Here is a 23,883-nt window from a genome sequence, read left to right as displayed (position 1 = left end):
GGTCATATTTTGTGTACCCCTAGTTTATGAAATTGCATGAAATTGGACCTTTCAGTAGCCTATACAACATTATTGCAGAAGAACGTACCACCTTTAATCATTATTGGTTCAAATACATTATTGCGACACAGCAGTCTGGGCTTACTTAAGTCCAGTAGGGGTCGTCCTAGTAAGCTGTAGTCTACAAAAAAAGTACTGTATTAGTCAGAATACCAATTTTTCGCAGAAACGAACATTTCAGAAAACCCCTCTTAGAAAGGAAATCTAAGTCTTATCATTTAAATAATTTTGTCGTTTTTTGTCTCTTTCCAACAATCTTTAGACAGAAAAAACTATTATACGTTTTTGCTTTTATCAAGAAATTCTAGATTACCCTTACCTTTCTTTCTACTTCATCTTCCTATCTTTACATTTATGTCTTTCTTAGAATAACATCTTTCCAGGCGAGCAAACCCACGCGAAAACTTTACCAATCACCGTTTCTTCGCATTTTATTTCTTCTTTCTGGTATTGCAACCATATGCAACCGTTGCAACTGTTGCCATACTATCAAAGAGTATATTGATGTAGCTAGAAACAACGTTAAAGTGAAGTTTCCGATTGTTGAAGTGTTGTTGCCTGAAAATTATTCCATCTACTAGGTGCCACCATGGCCACCTGGAGATGCGGCCTGATTTGTCACATTTTGCAGATTTTGATTACAGCTACTGCTAGTGCTTGACTGATATTTTTGAGATGTTTTTACTTTTTGCGGTTTCCTAATGACAAAAAACTTTTTTGTTGCCTTGGGGAAGCAGTAGGGAATGAGAAAAAGTCAGTTGAAAAACGCGAAATCAGACTGTTATTGCAAATTAACAGTTTGACTAAAATCTACAAAATCAAATTTTCTTTGTTTTTCAACATGTAAGGATGTTAAAACCTATTGTGTCATCTGGGGAAAAGAATAAAGAAAGCGTAAAAATATAATTTTTAGAAAAATTGATTTAAACCTTTGCCCAAAGTTAGAAAAATCTGGAAATTTCTGCAAAATGTGACAAATCAGGCCGTATTTTTAGGTGGTCATGGTGCCACTAAATGGAGAGCAGTCCTGATATGTATTGCCAAAGCGCACACCTCGAGAGTTGAACCAGCGCCGCTCGATCACCTTGAGTCGAGCCATTAACTACCGATTCAGCGGGCGGACAGATAAATATGAGAAATGGCTCGCGGCACCTCAAAGTATTGTAAACGACACCCAGATTGGGGACTACTGGGTTTGGTTTTGCATATCCGAAAAATAATCTGAATTATGCAATAATACAATTATTTTTTTGATTGTCTGTGAATTGATAACTGCCAGAAAATCTTTCAGTTTGTATGGTAAGGTTACGTTAACAAAATCATGTAATGTTGCAATATTGAAATAAATGTTTGTATGGGGCCTGCACTTACACAGAATTCAAGATCGAAAATTTGGTTGCACCTTAAAATTTAATGAAAATCGAAATTGGTTGTTCAGGATAGCAGAAACTTATCGTAAAATGAACTACACATGAGTTTACCTGTGTAATTCCATGTATACTTTTGTGTTTGTTGTTTAATTATTAATGCTGTGCAAATAGCATTCTACGTGATAGATCAAAGAGTGGGATGTCATCAGAAGAAATAAATCTAGATGTTACAGTGCCAAGTGATGCTCCAATGGACGCTGCTTCTACACTTTCTAAAAGCACATGACTTTTTCTTCGCAACACGTTTGATGGCATACTTGATGGTTGAACTTTTTTGTTTTTGTTTAGTAAAACTGAAGTAGCCTAAAATCGTCTACCCTTAAACAATAGCTTGGATTGGTTAAATCGCATTCATTGCTCAAAATAGTTTGACTGCACAGATACACTATCAAACAAATAAAATACGTCATGAGAAAGTTAACACACTCTTGGTTCTAGTGAAGACGGTTGAAATCATAAAGCAGTTTGAAACCAACTTATTTTTTTATTTAGAAAAGGTGTAATTTTAAAATTTTAACAAAACGAAGATATTATTCACTTGATAAAATGGAACAAGCCCAATTCAAAAAAAGCTTGATTTCAAAAAGAGTTCTACAAAAACTTCAAGACTTTATTATCAACAAAAAATACGCAATTCTAATGCTCTTCTGCTTAGCCGTTGTCACAGAAGTGCTCTATGGATTTCAGGTAAGAATCAAAAGTGTTTAATCCTATTGTACTACTACTAGCCTACCTACTTCAACGACTTCCAACTAGTGTTTTGTGAAAGACTATCAGGTGAACGGTTGAAACGCATTGACCTGAAATATGAACAATGTGATACCACGTTGACATGACGGTAAAGCATGGCCACTTGTGTATAACACAAAAAGCCTGCATTTTGCTTAAATCCGTTTAAAGCCTTGTAATGTCCACCGGACATTAGAAGAGATGTTAACAGTGAAGCTGAAATCTAAAGCAAATATATGATGAAAGACACTTTCTCTATGGACAAACTGCTGCACAGACACGGTTTAAATCAAGAAAATTCTTCCTAACACACGTTCACTCACTAATCTCAACAAAAAAGGAAGCAAGGCTTAAGCAATAGAAACAACAATTCAAAAATGATCCATCCTACGCGGAAGTGAAGGTTCCGCCATCAGGGTCTCTTCCCCCAGGAGCAATCGCCACCTGGGCAAAGAGAAAAACCTTGAATCGACTCCGAACCGACGTTGGCCGTACTAAATCTGCAAAGGTAAAGTGAGGCTACAACCTTCACGCTACAACATGGGCCCAGTTACATGCATCTGAGGTACCAAGCCCCAAACAGCGGACCATCTTCTTGGGTGCCTTCAACTTACCACCTGGTCAGAAAAAATAAATTTACCGAAATACAGAAATTTTCACTCAAAAGTGACGGAACAACTATTCTATGTCACATTTAAAATTAAAAACTCGGCAGAACATTAAGAAATGTTCTATAGCACAAAACAGTTTACTACCGGTGCTGTTTTAGTGAACTGTACTTGGATTGATTGAGATATTTTGGCGCTTGATGTGTGAGATTTCGAAATAGGTCAATTTTAAATCTTCAATAATTTTTAATCTTTACAAGCTACGGTTTTCCAAACGTTACTGGTAAACAAGTACCGGTAGTTATACCATTTTTACAAAGGTTTTAAACTTACAACTACCGGGAATGACAGCACCGGTCAATTCACCGGTAGACGAGGGTATCGTTGTTTTGCAGGTGTTCACCAAGAAATTTATCTCACTTGTGATTTACAAATAAGCCAATATCAGAGCTGTTTTCAATTGAGTTCAATTATTTGCTGCAGTCAGATGAAGTCGCATCTGAAAACAGCGCAAAATTTGCATTATTTAATAAAATTTGCTAACTACTTATACAGGTCGATTGACCAGTGTGGTAGTTCTAGGTATATTTATGCTCAGGAGCTGTGCCCACCATTTCAGGAGGCCCAGCTCCTGGGCCCTCCATTTCAGTGGGCCAACGGATAACAAGCTTTTATGTTTTGTTAACAAAGTGTTTACTGTACTGTTTTAAACTTTCATTCTGATAGGAGTGTGGTTTGGTCCATGTTTTTTTGTAAATTGTTTGATTGCAGAGTCACTTGTAATAAACTACTGATTTGAATGGAGCGGTTATGCGTTATTATTGTTAGTAACTGGCGCAGATATTACAGTGTTAGTAGTTAGTTGTAGTAAGCATGTTCTTTGCTCTCAGTATTCATTAGAATTCGGCTTTGTCGGTGACATTAGAAGTGGGTTTGCCATGTCAGTCAATGTTTTTTTCAGTCAAATTTTTCGGTCAATGGTCTTTCGGCCCTTCTTCAATGCTTGTGGTTCGGTACAATGCTAGCAGTTAGTTTTAGAATATAGCCTATGTTGTTTGTTTTTTTTCAGTTTTCTCTAGTAAGACATTTTCTAGTACCAGTATTATTTTCGTTTAGAAGTGTGGTTATTAGTCAATGTTGTTTCAGTCAAATGTCTTCCTGCTCTTCATTCAGTGTGTGTGGGATGGTGCACTGTTAATTTTAGCATACATGTTTTTTTGGTTTTCAGTTTCTCTAGTAGGTTGTTCTTTACTACCGGTAGTCTTTTCGTTTGGGGATGTTAGGGGTGTGGTTGTTATTCAATGTTTTTTAGTCAATATTTTGTTTGGCTCTTCAGTCAATGTTTGTAGTTCGGTACATTGTTAATAGTTAGTTGTAGCATTTATGCTTTTTGCTCTCAGTATTATCTAGTATTGTTTTCGTTTGTGATGTTAACTTAACATTCTGCATTTTCTGGTATTGAAATATGGTCCAGTCAATGCTTTTTTTTGTAAATTATTTGGTGTAGAGTCACTTGTAGCAAACTAAAATAGTTGATGAATGTGTAAGTACTGATAGCAAGCACAGATGGTAGGCTACAATGTGGTTAAGTGGAATCGATAGCCTAAAGCTAATTACTGTGCTCCTGTAGTATTTGGCAGTCAGGTTACTTTATATGTGCATGAGCTTACAATAGAGTGCTTTGAGCCTCCCAAAGCAAAACATACAGTAATAATCGCTTGGTAAAAGTGTTTAAATGCTCTTTTTATTAAAAGCAATTTTGTTGCACTGCCAAATTGTTCTGCTCTATTACGCCCAAGTATTTGAAAATGATAGGTGCGAATATTTTCGAATAACTGCAATTTTGATTTAAGTCAATTTAAGCATGCCAAATTTTCATGCTAGCTTCTACTGTGTGCTACAAGTTCTGGTTGAATGACCACATTGTTCATGATCATTGCAATAATTTTCTTATTAAAAATCTTTAATCCTTTTGACTTTTTTTCCGAGCAGAAGTGTAGCTATGTCCCAATAGACCTGTGTTTGCTATCATTTGGCTTAGCATATATTGGTATGGTTTTTCAAAATTGTCAAAATATCTATTGAAGTGAACCACCTTTTCATATCAATGTAGTGAAAATGCACACTATATTATCACAGACTTCTTGCCCGTAGGACCACAAAATTATTTTGGCCTCAAGACCCATAAACGCTACTCTAAAAAATCGAAGGACAAACTGTACAAATAATAGCCTAGAAATAGAACGTTAAGATAATCTTGGCTATCACCGAAACAAGCTGTGTCATTTGTCAAAAGCGTAACGTTTTTACCCAATATGCTGTATTTTAATAGATTTTGTCAAAAACAAACTTTACTTTATCATAATGCTAGCTGATATATGAAAGGTTATTATCCAGTTGTAATGTGTTTTTTAATAAAAATAAACTAATTTATATGTTTAGGTTTCATCGTACGGAGGAATAAACACAACTCATTTTCCGAGAAAAACTATTTCTCAAACAATTTTTCTAAACAAGAAAGAAAGTTTTGCTGAAGAAACATTTATCAGGATTTTAAAACATAGCTATCAAAATTGCACTGACAAGAATTGTGATACAAGATGGTTAAATACAAAAAAGTATCATGCCTTGCAACGGAACTACGCCAGTGGCTTGGTGAAATCAACAAATGTTCGATCTCCTGAAAATGTTGCTTCAATGTCTTCTTGCCCGGAAGTTCCACCTGGTCTTGTTGTAAGCAAACGTTTCCTAATACGCTGTGTATGACTTTGAAAGTGTTTCAGTAACTACAATATATCCCGATGGTTTGTATATAGCCTATTATACCGTTTTGTATAAGTAGGCAAACATGCATGCTTAGCGAGACAAATTAATTTATTTTCTGTTTTGTTTTATTTTTTAAATGATTTTTTATAGCAGAAGTGGTCACGTCCATCGCGATCGACTTGTCAATCGCCAAGTCTCAATTGGTCGATCGCGTGGGATTTAGTGTTTTGATAAGATTCTTAAAATCGCGTTTTTCAATTAATACACGTTATCCTGAAAAAAAAAATTGTCGATTAACTCAGACAATTTACTTGATTGTAAAAATTTAATCAGAACTTCAGTAGGCTTATAACACAGTACCCGTTATACACGCCAACTGACGTACATTATCATGAAACAAGGTTAAAAAACAGGTAGCTTACCTTGGCAAAGAAATAGCAGTTTATACAGCTTGATTGCTGCTTGCGTTAAACAAAATGCTAGTTATTTTTAAAAGTGTTGTTAAGTGCATTTATTGCAGCCGTCATCATCATCATTAAGTTCCTTCCTCTCGTTGAGGGTTGGAGGCAATGATACACCAAGTTTTTCTGTTGTGAGATTCTTTTACTGCAGTTTTGTAATTAAGTCCTGACTAGTCTTCAATATCATTAGTCCAAATTCTTGGTGGTCTGCCTCTATTTCGTTTGCCGCTCATTTTTCCTTCTAGTAGTTGTCTTTGAATAGAATTATTGCGAATCATGTGGCTAAAATATTTCAATTTTCTTGATTTAATTGTTTGTAGAATTTCCATGTTGGTTTGTATTCTGGATAGTACATCTTTGTTTGTGATTTTATCCTTCCATGAGACTTTAAGCATTCTTCTATGAATTCACATTTCAAATGCCTCAAGTCGTTTAACCATTTGTGATGATAGTGTCCATGTTTCTGCATTGTAAAGTAACGTAGTCCATATAATTGTGAAGAAAGGGGCGTTCTTTCCGGCTATCAGCACAAGGCTGAGCACTCACTAGTACAGCGAGAAGCTGCGATTCGCCAACCATAACGGTGTAGCTTCCACGCTAGCCATTCAGACCATCCAATCAACAATATGTTTCTGAATGGCTAGCGTGGAAGCTACACCGTTATGGTTGGCGAATCGCAGCTGCTCGCTGTACTAGTGAGTGCTCAGCCTTGTGCTGATAGCCGGGAAGAACGCCCCTTTCTTCACAATGTCCTCTGCCCTGGCGCCTGCTGGTTTTGTTGACTCTTTCTTTGTTTCCACAAAGATAAGAGTTAAACTGACTGGTAAAGCAGTGGTCGAATAAATTTGTGGCAGAATACGGTGCGATACTGATGAGCCCAGCCTCATGGGCGAAACACGTGTCTATCGCTGTCAATTCTTGCTACAAATCGGCTGCCGAGAAACGTAGTCCATATAAGTTATAGCATTTCATAATTCGTTTTCGAGTGTTGATGTTAATTTTGCGTGTTGTTAATGTCTTTTTCATTTTTACGAAGTTGTTTCTTGCTATTTCTATTCGTCTCAATATTTCCGTATCGCATCTGCGATTTTCAGTTATTGTGTGTCCCAGATAGGTAAAGCTTTTGACTTGATCGACTAGCAGTCCATCAATAGTAATATTTACACTTGGTACATTTTCTTTTCTTGTAATAATCATTGTTTTCGTCTTGTTTGTGTTGATTTTCATATTGTATTCCTTTCCAATATTTTTCACTTTTTCTATTATTGTTTGGAGAGATTCTGCTGATTCCGCCAATAAAACAGTATCGTCTGCATACCGTAGGTTGGATATATTCATACCTCCTATGTTGATACCCTCCATTCCATCAATCTGTTTGAAAATCATTTCAGTATACAGGTTGAATAGACATGGAGATAGCATACATCCCTGGCAAACTCCACGTTTTATGTCCATTGCACCAGATAAACCATCTTCCATCTGAATAAACGCCTTTTGCGTCCAATATAGATTAGCTATCAGTCGCAGATCTTTTCCATTTAAACCTATATCAGTCAAACATTGCATCAATTTTTCGTGTTTAACTCGGTCAAAGGCCTTTTCATAGTCTATAAAGCAGGTATAAACATCTTTATTGATTTGATTGTAACGTTCACATATACTTCTCATATTGAAAATTCCTTCTCGTGTTCCCTTTCCCGGCATAAAACCACTTTGAGTTTCATTAATTTCATTTTCGATGATTTTTCTATTTCTTCTGAGAACAACTCTCAGCAAAATTTTTAGTATATGACTCATCAGACTAAGGGTTCTAAATTCTGTACACTGTGTGGCTTTTGGCTTCTTCGGCAGTTTGACAAGAATGGATTCATTCATTTCTAGTGGTAGGCTATGTGGCCATTCATGTAGATGTTATTGCATAAGTTATAAATATGTTTTAGTCCTTCACAATCCAGAGCTCCTATAATTTCCGTTGTTATTTGATCTTTACCAGGAGCTTTATGGCTTTTCAATTCATTTATGGCTTCATCAAATTCAGATTCCAGTATTGGTTCACCTTCTTCATTATTAATAGCAGGAATATTTCCTCTCTCATCTCCATACAGGTCGCTAATATACTCTTCCCATCTTCGCGTCACCAGATCTCGGTCGAAAATCATTTTTCCGTCTTTATTCTTGATGCAATTGTTTTGTCTTGCTTTTGACTTTCTATTACCAGTCATTTCTTTAACTTTTTGATGTATATCTCGTGACGTGCGTAGCTTCTAATTGTTCTATAGTTTCACACTGTTCATCCCGCCACTTTTGTTTTGCTGTTTGGCACTTACGATTTATTTCTTTATGTAGCTTAAAATACTGGATGTTATTGTCTTTATTTCTTTTTCTTTCTATCATCAAGTCTAGAATGTCTTGATTCATCCATGGTTGCTTAGAGGCTTTTTTCTTTTGCTTTAAAACTTTTTTGCTTGGATCATTCAAGTTCTTCTGTATTTCATGCCATTGGTTTTCAATCATGTTCTCAGTGTCGCCTTCTTGTGGTCCAGATTCGTTGTTCAATAGGGCTAATTTGTTATTCATCAAAAGATTGTACTGTCGTTTCGTTTCTTCAATTGTAAGTTGATTCATATCTAATTTTTCCAAAATGGGGTTTTGTTTCGTTTTTTTTTCAGTTTTTTTGCACCTTTACAACAACTGGATTATGATCAGAGTTTATTTCAGCTCCAGGATACGTTTTGACTTGTTTTATTGAGTTCTTGAATCTTTGATTTATCACAATGAATCAATTTGGTTACGATATTTGATCTCCAGGGCTATGCCATGTGTATAGTCGTCTATGTGGTTGTTGAAATAAAGTGTTTGTTATTATCAGCTGATTGAGTTTGCAAAATTCCAATAGTCGTCTTCCTCGTTGCTTCATTTCTCCCAAACCATAATGTCCAGTTATTGGAAATTCATATTGGTTTCCAACTTTCGCATTCCAGTCTCCCATTATGAACGTAATTTCATTCCTTTTGGTGTAGGCCTATGATAAAACATTGTATATATTGTCATAGAATTTTTCTATTTCTTCATCCGTATGATCTTGTGTTGGTGCATATACCTGTATGACATTAATGTTGAAAGGGGTTCCTTGCAGTTTCATCATTATAATTCTGTTGGACATAGGCCAATATCCAATCATTGCAGATGCCACGCTTTTCTTCATTAGAATTCCCACTCCATGCATATGTTTACATCCGCCTGAATAGATCATTGCGAAACCATCATCTGCTATTTTACCATTATCTTTCCAGCGTGTTTCACTAACTCCCATAATGTCAATTCCCATTGCTTTCATCTCCTGTTTTAAATTTGCATAACGCCCTATAGCATTGCAGCCGTACCCTAGCCTAAATTAACAAAAACATGAATATAGCCTACTGCTCAGTGCTGACAATGATCTGAGACAAGTAGGCTATCAGGTACTCGTAGGGGAGATCGTCTCACCAACAATGTAATCCTCGATCGTGCTAGGTTGACCAGACTAGAAGCCACCAAATTGCAATACCGCCTCTGCTGGACAGGACATGTTGCAAATGGACTCAACGAGGCTTCCTCGAATAATGCTCTATGGGAAGCTGGACAAGGAAAAGACCCCTTGAAAGATCAAAAATTAGATATAAAGATCAACTACTGTAAAAGTATCCTTGAACCTAATTTCACTAACATTGATTTGGAATAGTGGCAATAATTTTCCAGTGACAAATCAATCTGGAGAAAGAAAAATAGGGATGGCATGAATCTTTTCAAAAAAAAACAAGAAAAACAGGAAACAAAAGGCGCAGGACAAACAAAACATTAGAAAAGCTAAAAAACACGTTCCCCACCATCCATCTACAATATGACTTTTTCCAAAGTCTAATCTATCACAGACTGGGCCTCCAGAGCCTCATCCGACAGCTTGAAGACAAAACCAATGCTCGGACACGAGCTTAAGTCGACGACGACGGCAGACAATGGTAAATGTAGAATAAATGTAAATTCATTTACAGTAAAGGTGTCACAGGAAAAAGTGGCCTGGCGACTTTATCACCGGCCGGTCGACTGCTGGTGATTAATACATTTTTCTAGTCGATCGTAATCAATGAGACGTTGGCCGCCCCTGCTTTATAGCAACAAAAATATATGATTTTGTTTGGTATTGTCTGCTAAACAACATTGTGATTTTGATATAAAATTGAGTCGGAATTAGAACTGTGTTGACAACTTGTTAAGTTATTTATCCTATAAATGGTTGCTGAACTTCTGCTGCAGTTAAACTTTAAGCTTATGTAGTTCATGATTCGTCCAGACCAAATGTAGCATAGGCTACATCACTTTCATCAGTCGTTTTAGTATAACACAGGGACAATTTCTTAATTGATCACTTAAAATGTTCTTGGAGTCCCAATTTTAAGCAAAATGTGTTCACATCACACACTGAAGTACTGGAAGTCAATAAAGTTTTGCAAACATTAAAGCACTGTTTTTTGTTAGGGGAGAAAGGATGCCAGTCCGCTACCAAACATCCCGCCAACATACCAAGCAATTGAAAAAGAAAATCCTCTTGTATCTGATGGAGGTCACTACAAGCCACCCAACTGTATAGCTAGATGGAAGGTGAAGATACAACATGTACTGTAACTAAGAAAATCACATGTTTTATTGCAACATTTTTTTTCATTTTCACTAAACGACTTAAGCTTACAAATACAGCTTCTCTTGAGTTGTGTGCGAAGCACCGGTTTTAGTCAATATTATATTTCTTTATTTGCTTTGTGTTATGGAGCACAGTTTTAGCAATAGTAAAGGTTTTACAACACAATTGCGACGGATAAGCTTATAAACAGTGCAACTCTTAAAACTTATTTAAGTCCTCTGACAAGTTATAACCATCCATCATTGCATTGTATACAACTTCGTTAAAGAAAATGATTGCTTCACCGTTCTATCGTCAAGGAATGAATAATTATATAATAATTTTGCTCGTGTTTGTAGAATAATAATGATTCGCGTAGCTTGTTATATCATAAATTAAAGTTTAGTTCTATTAACTTCAATAAATTTTAAAGATTTTTGATAATAGATGAGTTGTTATAACTAATAGTCAAAGACACTTAGGCCAACACACAAATTGTATTTTGAGATTACAATTTCTGCACCATCATCATTTAAATTCGGTTTTGTACCCACTGGTTGGTGGTAGCCGATTGTTTTCTAACAACGATTGTCTTCACTCTTATCTCTACGACTTCTACGACTCTTGGAACGTTTACACCATCGTTGCCTTAGATCTATTCTGAACAATCACGGGAGCAAACATGTCCCAGACACTGAAGTCCTTCAACAATTAACAGGCATCTATCTCTAGCATTGAATCATCTCTGTTAAAAAGACAAATACGTTGGGTCGGCCATGTTTCCAGGATGGACAAGCGCAGACTCCCTAAGATCGCCTTATTTGGAAAGCTTTCCACAAGCCACCGCAATGTTGGTGCCCACAGAAAGCACCTTAAAACACCCTAAAAAATCACTAAAATTATGCAGCTTAGACAATCGACATTGAATTAACCCTTGCCTGGATTAACCTTATAGAAGATAGAGATGCGTAGATTCTCACTGTGCATGAGACCGTATTCAAGTATGAAGAAATGCGTATCACCAACCAAGAGAAGAAGCGTCGCCATATACCAATAATACAAATATTTTACAATATAATATATTATGATATATCACAAATAGAATACAATAATAATACAAACAATACAATAATAAAAAACCGTCAGAATTTTCCATCCTCACCGGTGGCAGGCTTCACCTGTTATCGTTGCGGTAGTGCCTGTCAGTCGCGCATTGGACTTTTTAACCATAAGGCTTGCAAATAACGTGATCTAACTGATGATTTTTGTTCCGAAGTAGCCTATTGCCGTATGTATATATTGCTGTATGTATATATTGTCCGTATTCTGTTTTTTGAATTTTCTTCCTTCTGCCGACTCTGTTTGCCTCATTCTTCACCATTTATTGTACTTTCTATTTTCAATATTAGTAGTTCAATAACATGTTTTACTTTGCACCAATAGCGAAAACATGCAGTGCACTGTGATCACAGATACCGTACAACAGACAACAGAACGCTGCGAAGTGTCGTATAAGGCGTTGCATCAGCTGGTGCCTTTATTTTGACAGGCAATTAAGTGTCTTTGCCAAGACACAGCAACCACTCGGGAGCTGTGTTGAACTCACGTCCTTTCGAACGTCGCGCAGACGTTCTCACTATTTGGCCACGCAGCCAACGATGTTCTCTTTCTCTTATTATCCTTGTTACGCTGCCGTAGCTTACAATAATGCAGGCCGCATACAGCTCTGATGCACTTTTCTTTTATTTTTAACGATAAATTTTTTCGTAAAGCATTTCTCCACATTCCCTGAACTTTTCCTAACCCGCCCTTACCCTTCTTGTTACACAGCTATGTTTTATCCTAAATAAAGATTCGAAGTAAGCTGTTTCAACCTTGTGTCATTAATAATTATGCATTTAGAATTGTTATTACTTGCCAGCACGACTGTGGCGGTTTAAAAATTTTTTAAACCATTCCAGGTGGCAATAATAATACCGTTTCGCAACCGAGACACCCATTTACATTATTTTCTTCACTACATGCATCCAATATTGCAAAGACAGCAGCTTGATTACAGGATTTATATCATTAACCAAGTAAGTGAAAACACTCAGTTTAAACAATCTTTATCTGTTGTAAGAAAATAAATAAGGGATGATGTTAATTTTGTGATCGCGTTGCTTATCATGAGAGAATGGTTATAAATGTCTTGCGTTAAGTTTACAGTAGTCGATGCAGCAAGGAATACCTGACTACAAGTGTTGCAAGAAACAAATTAGTGTGTACACTTTAAATGAACATTGTTGCATGTTATGATGTGGTAACAGACGCGTTATTCTGTAGGTTTATAGCATTTAAAATGTTTGTTCTTTTGAACCATGTAATATTTACGATGCATTTTCATCTTAAAGTTTGTATATAGAGATGATAGATGAATTGCAGTTGCAAAACGTGACGGTTATTTAAGTGTACACTTTATTCAGCAAACGTCAGTCTACTTGTATTTAAAAGATCTCTGGGTGCGATTCAACCGATTCCGCTCCACTGTTTTTTTGTCTTTTTTTATGCTTTTAAATACACTACAAGTAGGCTGTAGGCTATGCTTTTAGAGTTCACAGAAAAAATGAACACCTAAATAAATGGTCAAGCCGCGATACAGATAAATTATTATTTTGTCGTAGCCATTTCAACTTTTCCCCAAGTAGATTTAACATGGGCAAAACGAGCTTCCAAACAATCCATCTGAACTATGGTCGCCTGGTGGGAAAGCCGAAATAAACTTCCTGATACTCATTAATCAATTGAAAATAAAGAGATTTGATGTTGGTTGTTAGATGAATGTTTTTATATTCATGATTTGAAAAGGGCACTCTATGCCAACGAATTACGTGGGCTAAAAATGGGCAGCCCATTGATACATTCAGGATTTTTTGAAACATATTGTTAATCATTTAGGTCAGCGAAAAATAATTTCGCCTTAACACATTGTTTTCAATAGCTGTAATTCCGTTTAAGTATTTTATTTGAAAATAGTTCTATTGAGAATTAGTTCTGCAATACAGTACAATCGAATCATAGAAAACCACTTTATCTTGACCAAATCTTTACCAGATATGGACTAGATGAAGTGGTGGTCTGGAACGTCTGTATTGATCCTTGTCCTGTTGTTTAGTCTGAAACGGGTAAATTCAATCGAGCAAAACTTCTCAACGTCGGTTTTATGGAATCCATCAAAGATTACGATTTCCAATGCTTTGTGTTCCACGATGTTGATCTGATATTGGAAAACGACAATGTCTTGTACAGTTGTCCTGACCAACCACGACATCTTGCATCAGCTATGAGCAAATTTCAATATCAAATGCCCTACGGTGATTTTTTTGGTAAGTGAATTGTTAGGCCAACATGTTGAAAAGTTAGTTGATTTGTGGATTTTTCATCTTAGGCTAATAAAGCTTTGGTAGAGAGTTTGTATTTTTGAACCATAGACAAGCAAAACAAAGTAACCTTAGCGGGTTTAACATAGTGTATTAGATATAAAACAAAATATCTAACATAATGACTGAAACGTTTTCGACACGTACGTGTGTCCTCATCAGGAATTAAATCTGCAATACATGAAATGAAAAATTGTAAGATAAATTTGACTTTGCATTACAACTGTAACGACACTCTGGACTGAAAAGCACAAACTGAACAAATGATACGAGAATTATTACAAGTAAATTATACGGTGGGAAACAGATCACATGAGGTGTAAACTACAAGCATTGGACAAACAATTAGAACACACATAAGGAACGATGAGCCACAGGCGAATAACTGCCGGTTGAGAGACGGATTATTACGTTTGATTCTTAAGGCTTCAATGATCTTAGTCTGAAATTCAGATCTGCCTCGAGAGATGATTTTAAATTGGTCGATCGGGACATTATCAGTGCACGTTTCACAAGAGGTGATGTGCTCTTTAATTGCACTTTTGGTTGTTAGGTTTGGATTTAAGTGCTCCCCGGCTTAATATTCATTTTAATACCGAGAAAACTTTTAGAAGTATGAATTTTGACGTTTGAGTTTATCATCTAACTTTAAGATTCGATATAGTTTAACTTTCTCAGGGTTAACTTTATAATGCTTAAGTTTTACTTATTTGAATTCACTTTTATAAAATTGATTTATCTAAGTTTAAAAATCAACATTTGTTGACGTGGTTTGACTTTCCTAAAAACTGACAGGATTTATCAACTTTGTCGGCAGGTGGCGCATCAGAGCTGACTAAAGAGCAATTTGAAAAAGTGAATGGTTACTCCAACAACTTTTGGGGATGGGGTGGTGAAGACGACGAGTTTTTGTTTAGAATCCGTGCAGTTGGAATGAAAGTCATCAGATACCCTATTGAAATATCCAGGTGCAATATACAGATGACTTTCATAAGCCGCTAAATACTTACAAGCTTTTGTGTGATGGTAAAAACTGGCAAGGTCAATAAACGTTCAATACTTTATTGTCTCTTTTGTTGCCATAAAAAAGAAATCAAGAAAACTACTTGCGCACCAAATGAAAATATTTTGTTTTAAACAGCCCAAACAAAGTGTTGTCATTTCAAAATATAGATAGCATTCTTACAACATATGGAGCTAAGAAGGAAGAAAGCAGCTGTGTTGATTTTTATGGCTTATGGCTGACAATGCATTGATCACAGGCCAACGAAAAAAAATCCAAAAAGTTCTGCATGTGGAAGTCGTTTTGAGGGTATTTTGAGGCCTCTGTTTCCAAAAATGAATTTGTTTTTAATGAATTGGTTAGTTTTGGAAATACAGCAAAGTTGTTTTTTTCGCAATTTTGATTAGACTTACCCATATACTTAACGCCGTGTCGTTGATTACATGGACATTGGACAATATGTATTATAGATGATTATGTATTATGTAATAGGCTACATAAACCAATGTATACATAAACTTCATCCTAACAATACGAAAATTTTTATTCATTGTTATGGTTGAATTCACAAAGGTTTGATCTCAACATTACATTTAACAATAAGAAATATTAACTACTTTACTCTATTATTTCACAAGCTAATTTTGATGTTTTTTTTGATGTATCTGGTAGATTGTTTTGTACAACCCATAGTGTAGTCCCAAAATTGAGCAGAAAAAAATTCTGCTAAAACGTTATTTTGAGGTGCAACAAGAAGGTGTAATTGCAGAAAAAGACTAGTCTGTGTATTTATAATTGTTAACCCGAGAAACACCGGATACCTTTTCTTCTATTTGAACATATTTGATTCTAATTGAATAATGATGAATAATGATAAAGATGATCTAGCCACTAGCTGATCGAAATCGATTTTTAGCTATTTATGATTGAACTGGCTTGTGTGAAAATTCATTCGTTTGTATTACAAGATATGTAAATGACTCATTCATATCATGCATTGTTTGACACCTGTCAGAAGATATTTCATTTTCTTGAATATGCTAAGATTATTAGTGAAAATTAATTGTAGTAGATGTAATTCGACCTGCTTAGGCTTTTTGCTTCACATTAAGCACTTTTTGTAATATTAACAGTTTATATTTTGTTTAAGACCTTATATAGATTATTTGTGAACCTAAATAGTAACATACTTATTGCTTAGTTTAAGGCATATAGTTTATTTGTGGACCAATTTGAGTTTTTATTTTAGTTTTGTTTTTAGATACCTGATGTTTTCACACAACCGAGATGCAGGAAATGAAGTAAATGAGCAACGATTTGGTCTTCTAAAGTTTGTGGGTCTAAGAATGAAAAGAGATGGACTTAATAGCCTAAACTACAAGGTAATCTTGCATAATTGTATCTGGCATAATTACTGTATAATAAACGTCTTTAATTTCTACGAAAAAATATTTAGATAGTGGTGTCTGCATTCAAGTTTATCATTACTTATTTTGCCAAGACGGTGGTCATAGATATTCACAGAACTGACTCTTACGAAACTCCGTTGCTACATTTGTGAGTGCTTCACTGTCTCTTCTCAACGACTTGAAGTTACCGGTTCTGTGAAAAGAGCTTATTTCGCTTACTTCAAGGTGAAGTTAGGAGACCAAGATAAAAGTTGAGCACCTCATAAAGTTGCGTGAAGTGTTTGAGATGTTGGTCTCAGGGCAAGGACAGACATCTCACGTTTGGTATGTCAAGGATCTGGCGAGAACAAAAAAATCATTTCGATGATTGCTACTTCTACAGTAGGCCTACCTTGTCAGTGTGAAAGGTTACAATAAGAGGAACAAGCACAAGCTGCAATTTCCAAATTCGGTCTCTGCTTTGCGTCCTATTGCACACAGTGAGGAAATACCTGTACCTACCCTTTACTGATCTGCCCGAAAATAGTGATGAAGAGCTTAGGTTATCCTCTGATTCTCCACATACTGATAAAGAAGTTTCAGATTTAGATTTTCAACCTTCGCAGCTCCATTTCTGAGCAGCCCTTATTGTTCAATCAATCGGAACTAAATGATTTAATCCGTGACTTAAACCTTTCCAAACATGCCTCAGAACTGCTTTACGGCTTCAGGAAAAAAAAACTTCTCCAGCCTGGATGTACTGTCACATTTTATCGGAATCGAGACAAGCTGTTTCTGAACTATTTTTCTTCTAAAAGATCTTTGATTTATTGCCATGATAATGAAGGTCTTCTTTTGCAATTATGAATAGCCAAATATCAACCAGATAAGTGGAGACTGTTTTTGACAGCTCAAAACGAAGCCTGAAGTGCGTGTTACTTCACAATGGAAATAAATATGCATCGATTCCAGTAGGACATTCTATGACACTCAAAGAGACGTATGAAAACATTAAGGATGTGCTGAAAACACTGAAGTACAATGATCATGGCTGGGGATTACGTGTCGACATAAAAGTGATGAACTTTCTGTTAGGACTCCAAGGTGGTTGCACCAAATACCCTTGTTTTCTCTGCTAATGATATAGCAGAGCCAAAGATGAGCATTGGATAAAATATATGTGACCAGAAAGGAGCAGTTTAAAATCTGGAGAGAAAATATCATTCATAACCCTCTAGCGGATACCAAGAAGATTATCCTGCCGCCACTTCACATCAAACTTGGGGCAATGAAACAGTATGTTAAAGCCCTTGATCACAATGGAGATTGCTTTATGTACATCTGCCAAACCTTCCCAAGTCTTAGTGAAGCAAAGAAAAAAGCTGGAATTTTTAATGGCCCACCAATAAGGCAGCTGCTCAAAGACCCAAGCTTTGCAGCATCAATGAACAAAGTTGGAGCAAGGGCTTGGAATGCTTTTTCTTTGGTTGTTAGTAACTTTTTTGGCAACGAAAAGGCAGAGAACTACCGAGACCACGTAAACGAAATGTTGAGCAGCATGCAAGAGATGAAATGCAATATGAGCATAAAGCTACATTTTCTGAAAAACCATTTAGATTACTTTCCTGGAAACCTTGGGGACGTCAGTGAAGAACAAGGTGAGACTGCCACATGATGGCAGGTTACTGCTGGAACTTGAGGAGAGAAAGTTACACCACTACCCACAAACGAAGGCTATTAAAACCAAAATTTTCAAATTCTTAAAGATTGTGGCATTTCTGTATCATTATATTGATTGTTCAATGGTTAATTCTAGTGATGTTTTTTAAATGATTTCAAGGCTTTGCGTTCGTGTTTTGCGTGATTAATCGTTCCAGCAGTTCTGATTAAAACAATCCCTACATTTCAAGGTGGTTTCTGATTTGCAGTATTATTTTATAATGAACATATATGTTATCTCAAAAATGTGATGTGATAGAAACAAAATAATGCCAGATTTAGATTCAGCGCCCCCAAATTATGTAAAAAAGATCTTCAGAAAAAAGTGTGTTGACCAGTGAATCAATGATTGGCAACATAGTCTAATCAAGTGTTTGAGAGGTGAATGAACAAGACCCCTGAAGTTGAAGCCTATGTACCGATGTAATGTCCATTGTCAGTGCATTTTTTTTATTTTTTGTTGATTTTGATCGAGTTGGCACAAAGTCTTGCAACTTGGCTAGTTTCAGTGGTAGCTTTGATTTGTGTCGCAGTGTAACTATTTATTGTTAAGATTTGCATTTTAAAAATAAGCTATATTAAAGTCAGAGCATGGTTGAAGTACTGTGTTGTGATAATATTGCATATTACTCGGAGCAATGTTCAACGCACTGTGTTTTGCCACCTCATAGGCTGTTGGTAATCATTGCCTGTTCTAGTCCCCTAAAGAAGTCAGTCGTGCTTGATTGGTGAAACGTCGGAATAAATGCAGATCATCATCTGAAACACTTTGTGACACCTTATCAGTTTACTCCAAAGAACTGCACAATCTAGTAAGGAGCTATAGTACTCGAAATGACGCCGGTTCGACACCGCTCAAGTCCATGCGACTGTGCAGATTTGACAGAAGACAGACGAAGATTGGCTTCCTTGTCTTCCCGTCCACTTAAACGCCTAGAAACGAAATAACAACAATCAGAAGAGCGTATCATGTCATTGAACTAAATGCCTAGGGAAAAGCGTCATGCAATTTGAGCATGCTGAAGCATTTAATCTGCAAAATAGTATTGCATTTAGGCATCGTTGCTTTGTCAGTTAAATTTGTGGCAATATTGTTGCGTTTTACTCTAATTCTTGCAACATTCTTCATTTATCAACATGCTTTTGTATTGTACCATTTGCTGCAGAACAGGCACTGTTTACCTGTTTTAATCCACTTGATTAAAAAAGTTATGTTGACTGACAAAATGTCGAAAATAAAAGCTGGAAATCATTCTTAACAACACGTGGTAGCCTAGAACTTTTCAATCACCTAAAGAGCGGGAGTAATTTATGTTTTAGCACTGTGTACTAGTACTGTGTACTAGTACACAGTACTAGTACTGTACTGTACTAGTACTGTACTAGTACTGTACTAGTACTGTACTAGTACTGTACTAGTACTGTACTAGTACTGTACTAGTACTGTACTAGTACTGTACTAGTACTGTACTAGTACTGTACTAGTACTGTACTAGTACTGTACTAGTACTGTACTAGTACTGTACTAGTACTGTACTAGTACTGTACTAGTACTGTACTAGTACTGTACTAGTACTGTACTAGTACTGTACTAGTATTGGACTACTGTGTGCTAGTACTGTGTGCTAGTACTGTGTGCTAGTACTGTGTGCTAGTACTGTGTGCTAGTACTGTGTGCTAGTACTGTGTGCTAGTACTGTGTGCTAGTACTGTGTGCTAGTACTGTGTGCTAGTACTGTGTGCTAGTACTGTGTGCTAGTACTGTGTGCTAGTACTGTGTGCTAGTACTGTGTGCTAGTACTGTGTGCTAGTACTGTGTGCTAGTACTGTGTGCTAGTACTGTGTGCTAGTACTGTGTGCTAGTACTGTGTGCTAGTACTGTGTGCTAGTACTGTGTGCTAGTACTGTGTGCTAGTACTGTGTGCTAGTACTGTGTGCTAGTACTGTGTGCTAGTACTGTGTGCTAGTACTGTGTGCTAGTACTGTGTGCTAGTACTGTGTGCTAGTACTGTGTACTAGTACTGTGTACTAGTACTGTGTACTAGTACTGTGTACTAGTACTGTGTACTAGTACTGTGTACCAGTACTGTGTACTAGTACTGTGTACTAGTACTGTGTACTAGTACTGTGTACCAGTACTGTGTACTAGTACTGTGTACTAGTACTGTGTACTAGTACTGTGTACTAGTACTGTGTACTAGTACTGTGTACTAGTACTGTGTACTAGTACTGTGTACTAGTACTGTGTACTAGTACTGTGTACTAGTACTGTGTACTAGTACTGTGTACTAGTACTGTGTACTAGTACTGTGTACTAGTACTGTGTACTAGTACTGTGTACTAGTACTGTGTACTAGTACTGTGTACTAGTACTGTGTACTAGTACTGTGTACTAGTACTGTGTACTAGTACTGTGTACTAGTACTGTGTACTAGTACTGTGTACTAGTACTGTGTACTAGTACTGTGTACTAGTACTGTGTACTAGTACACAGTACTAGTACTGTGTACTAGTACTGTGTACTAGTACTGTGTACTAGTACTGTGTACTAGTACTGTGTACTAGTACTGTGTACTAGTACTGTGTACTAGTACTGTGTACTAGTACTATGTACTAGTACTGTGTACTAGTACTGTGTACTAGTACTGTGTACTAGTACTGTGTACTAGTACTGTGTACTAGTACTGTGTACTAGTACTGTGTACTAGTACTGTGTACTAGTACTGTGTACTAGTACTGTGTACTAGTACTGTGTACTAGTACTGTGTACTAGTACTGTGTACTAGTACTGTGTACTAGTACTGTGTACTAGTACTGTGTACTAGTACTGTGTACTAGTACTGTGTACTAGTACTGTGTACTAGTACTGTGTACTAGTACTGTGTACTAGTACTGTGTACTAGTACTGTGTACTAGTACTGTGTACTAGTACTGTGGACTAGTACTGTATATTGGACTATTGGACTGTATGTATTGTATGTTGTATTGGACTGTATACTGTATATTGGACTACGGTAATCTAAACATTTTAGGTCTGTTATTTCTGATGAAGAACAATCTTAACAACTTATTTTGTATGTCTTTGCCATATGATATTGTTACCACGCATCGTTGGTAATAACCCACAACTAGGTTTTTATAGTGATACCATTTGCATTTATTTGCAGAGACTTTACTACGAGAAACATCCACTTTACACAAATATAACTGTGGATATAACATCATAAGTGAGACCTCAAGGAAATTGATATCACGGGAAATGGTCAACTTCCTCCACTCTACAGACAACCTCAAGATGGGAATCACTGCAACGGATCGCCATCAGAATATGGCAGATTACAAATAAAGAAAGGAAAGCACCCAGCAATGCTAGCTTATGAATTTAATAAACCTGTGTCCACTGTGTTTTCAAAGATATTTTTGTAACAGTAGTAAATTTTTAATGAGCGGAACTAAACTCATATCACCGACCTCTGTTTTCTGTTGGTTTTCCTCCTTTTTTACAATGTAAGACAATACAATAACAGATACTTTGCTGCCGTAAATGACATTTAAGAAGATGAACAATGAACAACGAACTGTCGCAACGTTGTGTGGTCTGATCTAATCTACAAAATACGTAAATTGAACAGTCATCTCGATCAAGCTTCAGATGCAAAGTAAGGCTGCATTATCGATTAATCTGATGGGTCTTGGAAATAGGATGACACGTCCCGATCGAAGCAGCTGAAAAAGACAGTTTATTATACAGCAGGTGTGTCCAACTCACACACACTGATGTGCCAAGTTTGTGTCTTATATTGTATTCCCAGGCCAACGTTTATTCCTATCATGAAATTTCCCTACCGGTTCATGTCGTTTTCTCTTGCATACTGCTTCTGCACACCAAACTACAGAACGGTGTGAATGCAAACCTAAGTGTAATTACCATCATGCTCTAATATTATCATAAAATAATATTACTCCAACTCTTCGCAACCACTATTCCTTTGTCTACCAAAAAGCCATTTCTGCAAATTTTCAACAACGTCAAAGCCACTTGCTGACTAGTGCTAACGTCAAAGTCACATGCTGACTAGTGCACACGTTTAGAATATGTTTCTGTGACATAGTTCAGAAGATAATTTTTTGGTGATAATTGCTTCTCTGCATTGTCAAAACTAATAATTGAACAGCAACTGAATGTGTAACAAATCTTAGATTTCTGTATATTAATCTTCGCAAGGGCTCGAGTGTCATTTGCAGATACTCCTCGTGCCTCATTTGGCACGCGTGCCACATGTTGTCGCAATCGGTTTATAACATTTCTTTCTTTCTAATTGTTGTGTTGCACCTTCTGTTGTGATCAAGGGTGTCGGAACGGTTTTTGACTGGGGTGGGGGGGGGGGCAGGATTATGAAAAATAGCGCACTTTTGTTGCTGAACAAACAATTTTTTAAAAAGTTTTAAGATAAGATATAGCGACAATGCTCATCCATCAGCTCATCATCGAGTAATGATACAAGTGTCCGGTATACAAAAAACAATGGCAAGGAAAGACATCATGCTATGTTGTAATGATGTAGGCTATAACCTAGTGTGGTAGAGAATTTTGTGCCGTGAATATAATTTTGAGGCAGAAATGAAAGATTATAATTAGGCTAAAAGCAATTAGCTGAAATTGTTATATCGTATTGTAAAATGTGCAGTAGCTTACATAACCTTAAAATGGCATCATTGCCCCCCAGCCCCAATCTGCAGAAAATTTGAGGGCAGGGGGGCATCTGTCCCCGGCCCCCCCCTCCGCGCTTCCGGCGATCCTGGTTGTGATATCAACTTATTTTAAATTAATACTGACAATGTCTCAAATGACCAATTTAAAATCAACTCTCGAGGCACATCTGAATTTCAGACTAAGATCATGGAAGCCTTAAGAATCAAACGTAGTAATCCGTCTCTCAACCGGCAGTTATTCGCCTGTGGCTAATCGTTCCTCTTGTGTGAGTTCTAATTGCTTGTCAAATGCCTGTAGTTTACACCTCATGTGATCTGTTTTCTACCGTATAATTTACTTGTGATCATTCCTGTATCACTCGTTCAGTTTGTGCTTTTCAGTCTGGAGTGTCGTTGGTATACAGTTACAGTTGTAGTGCAAAGTCAAATTTACCTTACAATTTTCATTTTATGTATATTGCAGCTATGTAATTCTTGATGAAGACACACGTACGTGTGGAAAACGTTAGACTTAGAGTTTATTTTTAATTATGTTATATTTGCGTACGTAGGCTAATACATCATGTTAAACCTGCTGAAGTTACATTGTTTTATTTCTTTTTGGTTCAGCAAATCAAACTCTCTACCAAAGCTTTATTATTTTAAATTATATTTAATTTGCACCAGTAGGCTATGTAATAAAAATTGCACTAAAAAATAATTACACCGGTGGTTGAATGCTAAAGTTTTGAAAATTTGTAGACCACGCGGATCTTTGCTCGCAAAACGATCATTTCACTTACAAACCAAAAAATGACAATTATTGCATTTGCTTTAATCGATCTATCTCAGGTTATAACAAGACAACAACTTCAACAGTGCAAAGAATGCCACTGTTTTTGCAACTTTGCAAATCACCATTGTTTCGGTATAATTGTGAATAATTAGTGA

At 36.5% G+C, this 23,883-nt stretch overlaps 1 protein-coding gene across 1 annotated transcript; it reads left to right on the top strand.

The window, feature by feature from the left end:
• The first annotated feature begins 2,036 nt into the window (after positions 1–2,036).
• On the top strand, positions 2,037–21,546 carry LOC145772683 (beta-1,4-galactosyltransferase 2-like). Its single transcript, XM_082584589.1, has 8 exons — positions 2,037–2,177; positions 5,270–5,560; positions 10,570–10,692; positions 12,673–12,789; positions 13,866–14,076; positions 14,948–15,098; positions 16,395–16,515; positions 21,408–21,546. The coding sequence occupies exons 1-8, from the start codon at positions 2,037–2,039 to the stop codon at positions 21,465–21,467; spliced, it is 1,215 nt and encodes a 404-aa protein (XP_082440715.1). The 3' UTR covers positions 21,468–21,546.
• The last annotated feature ends 2,337 nt before the right edge of the window (positions 21,547–23,883 follow it).

Source organism: Aplidium turbinatum, chromosome 1 (genome assembly GCF_918807975.1).
Source record: "Aplidium turbinatum chromosome 1, kaAplTurb1.1, whole genome shotgun sequence".
In the NCBI taxonomy this organism is placed as follows: Eukaryota; Metazoa; Chordata; class Ascidiacea; order Aplousobranchia; family Polyclinidae; genus Aplidium; species Aplidium turbinatum.
The sequence above is the reverse complement of the archived record's forward strand: the minus strand, read 5'-3'. Positions and strand labels throughout refer to the sequence as shown.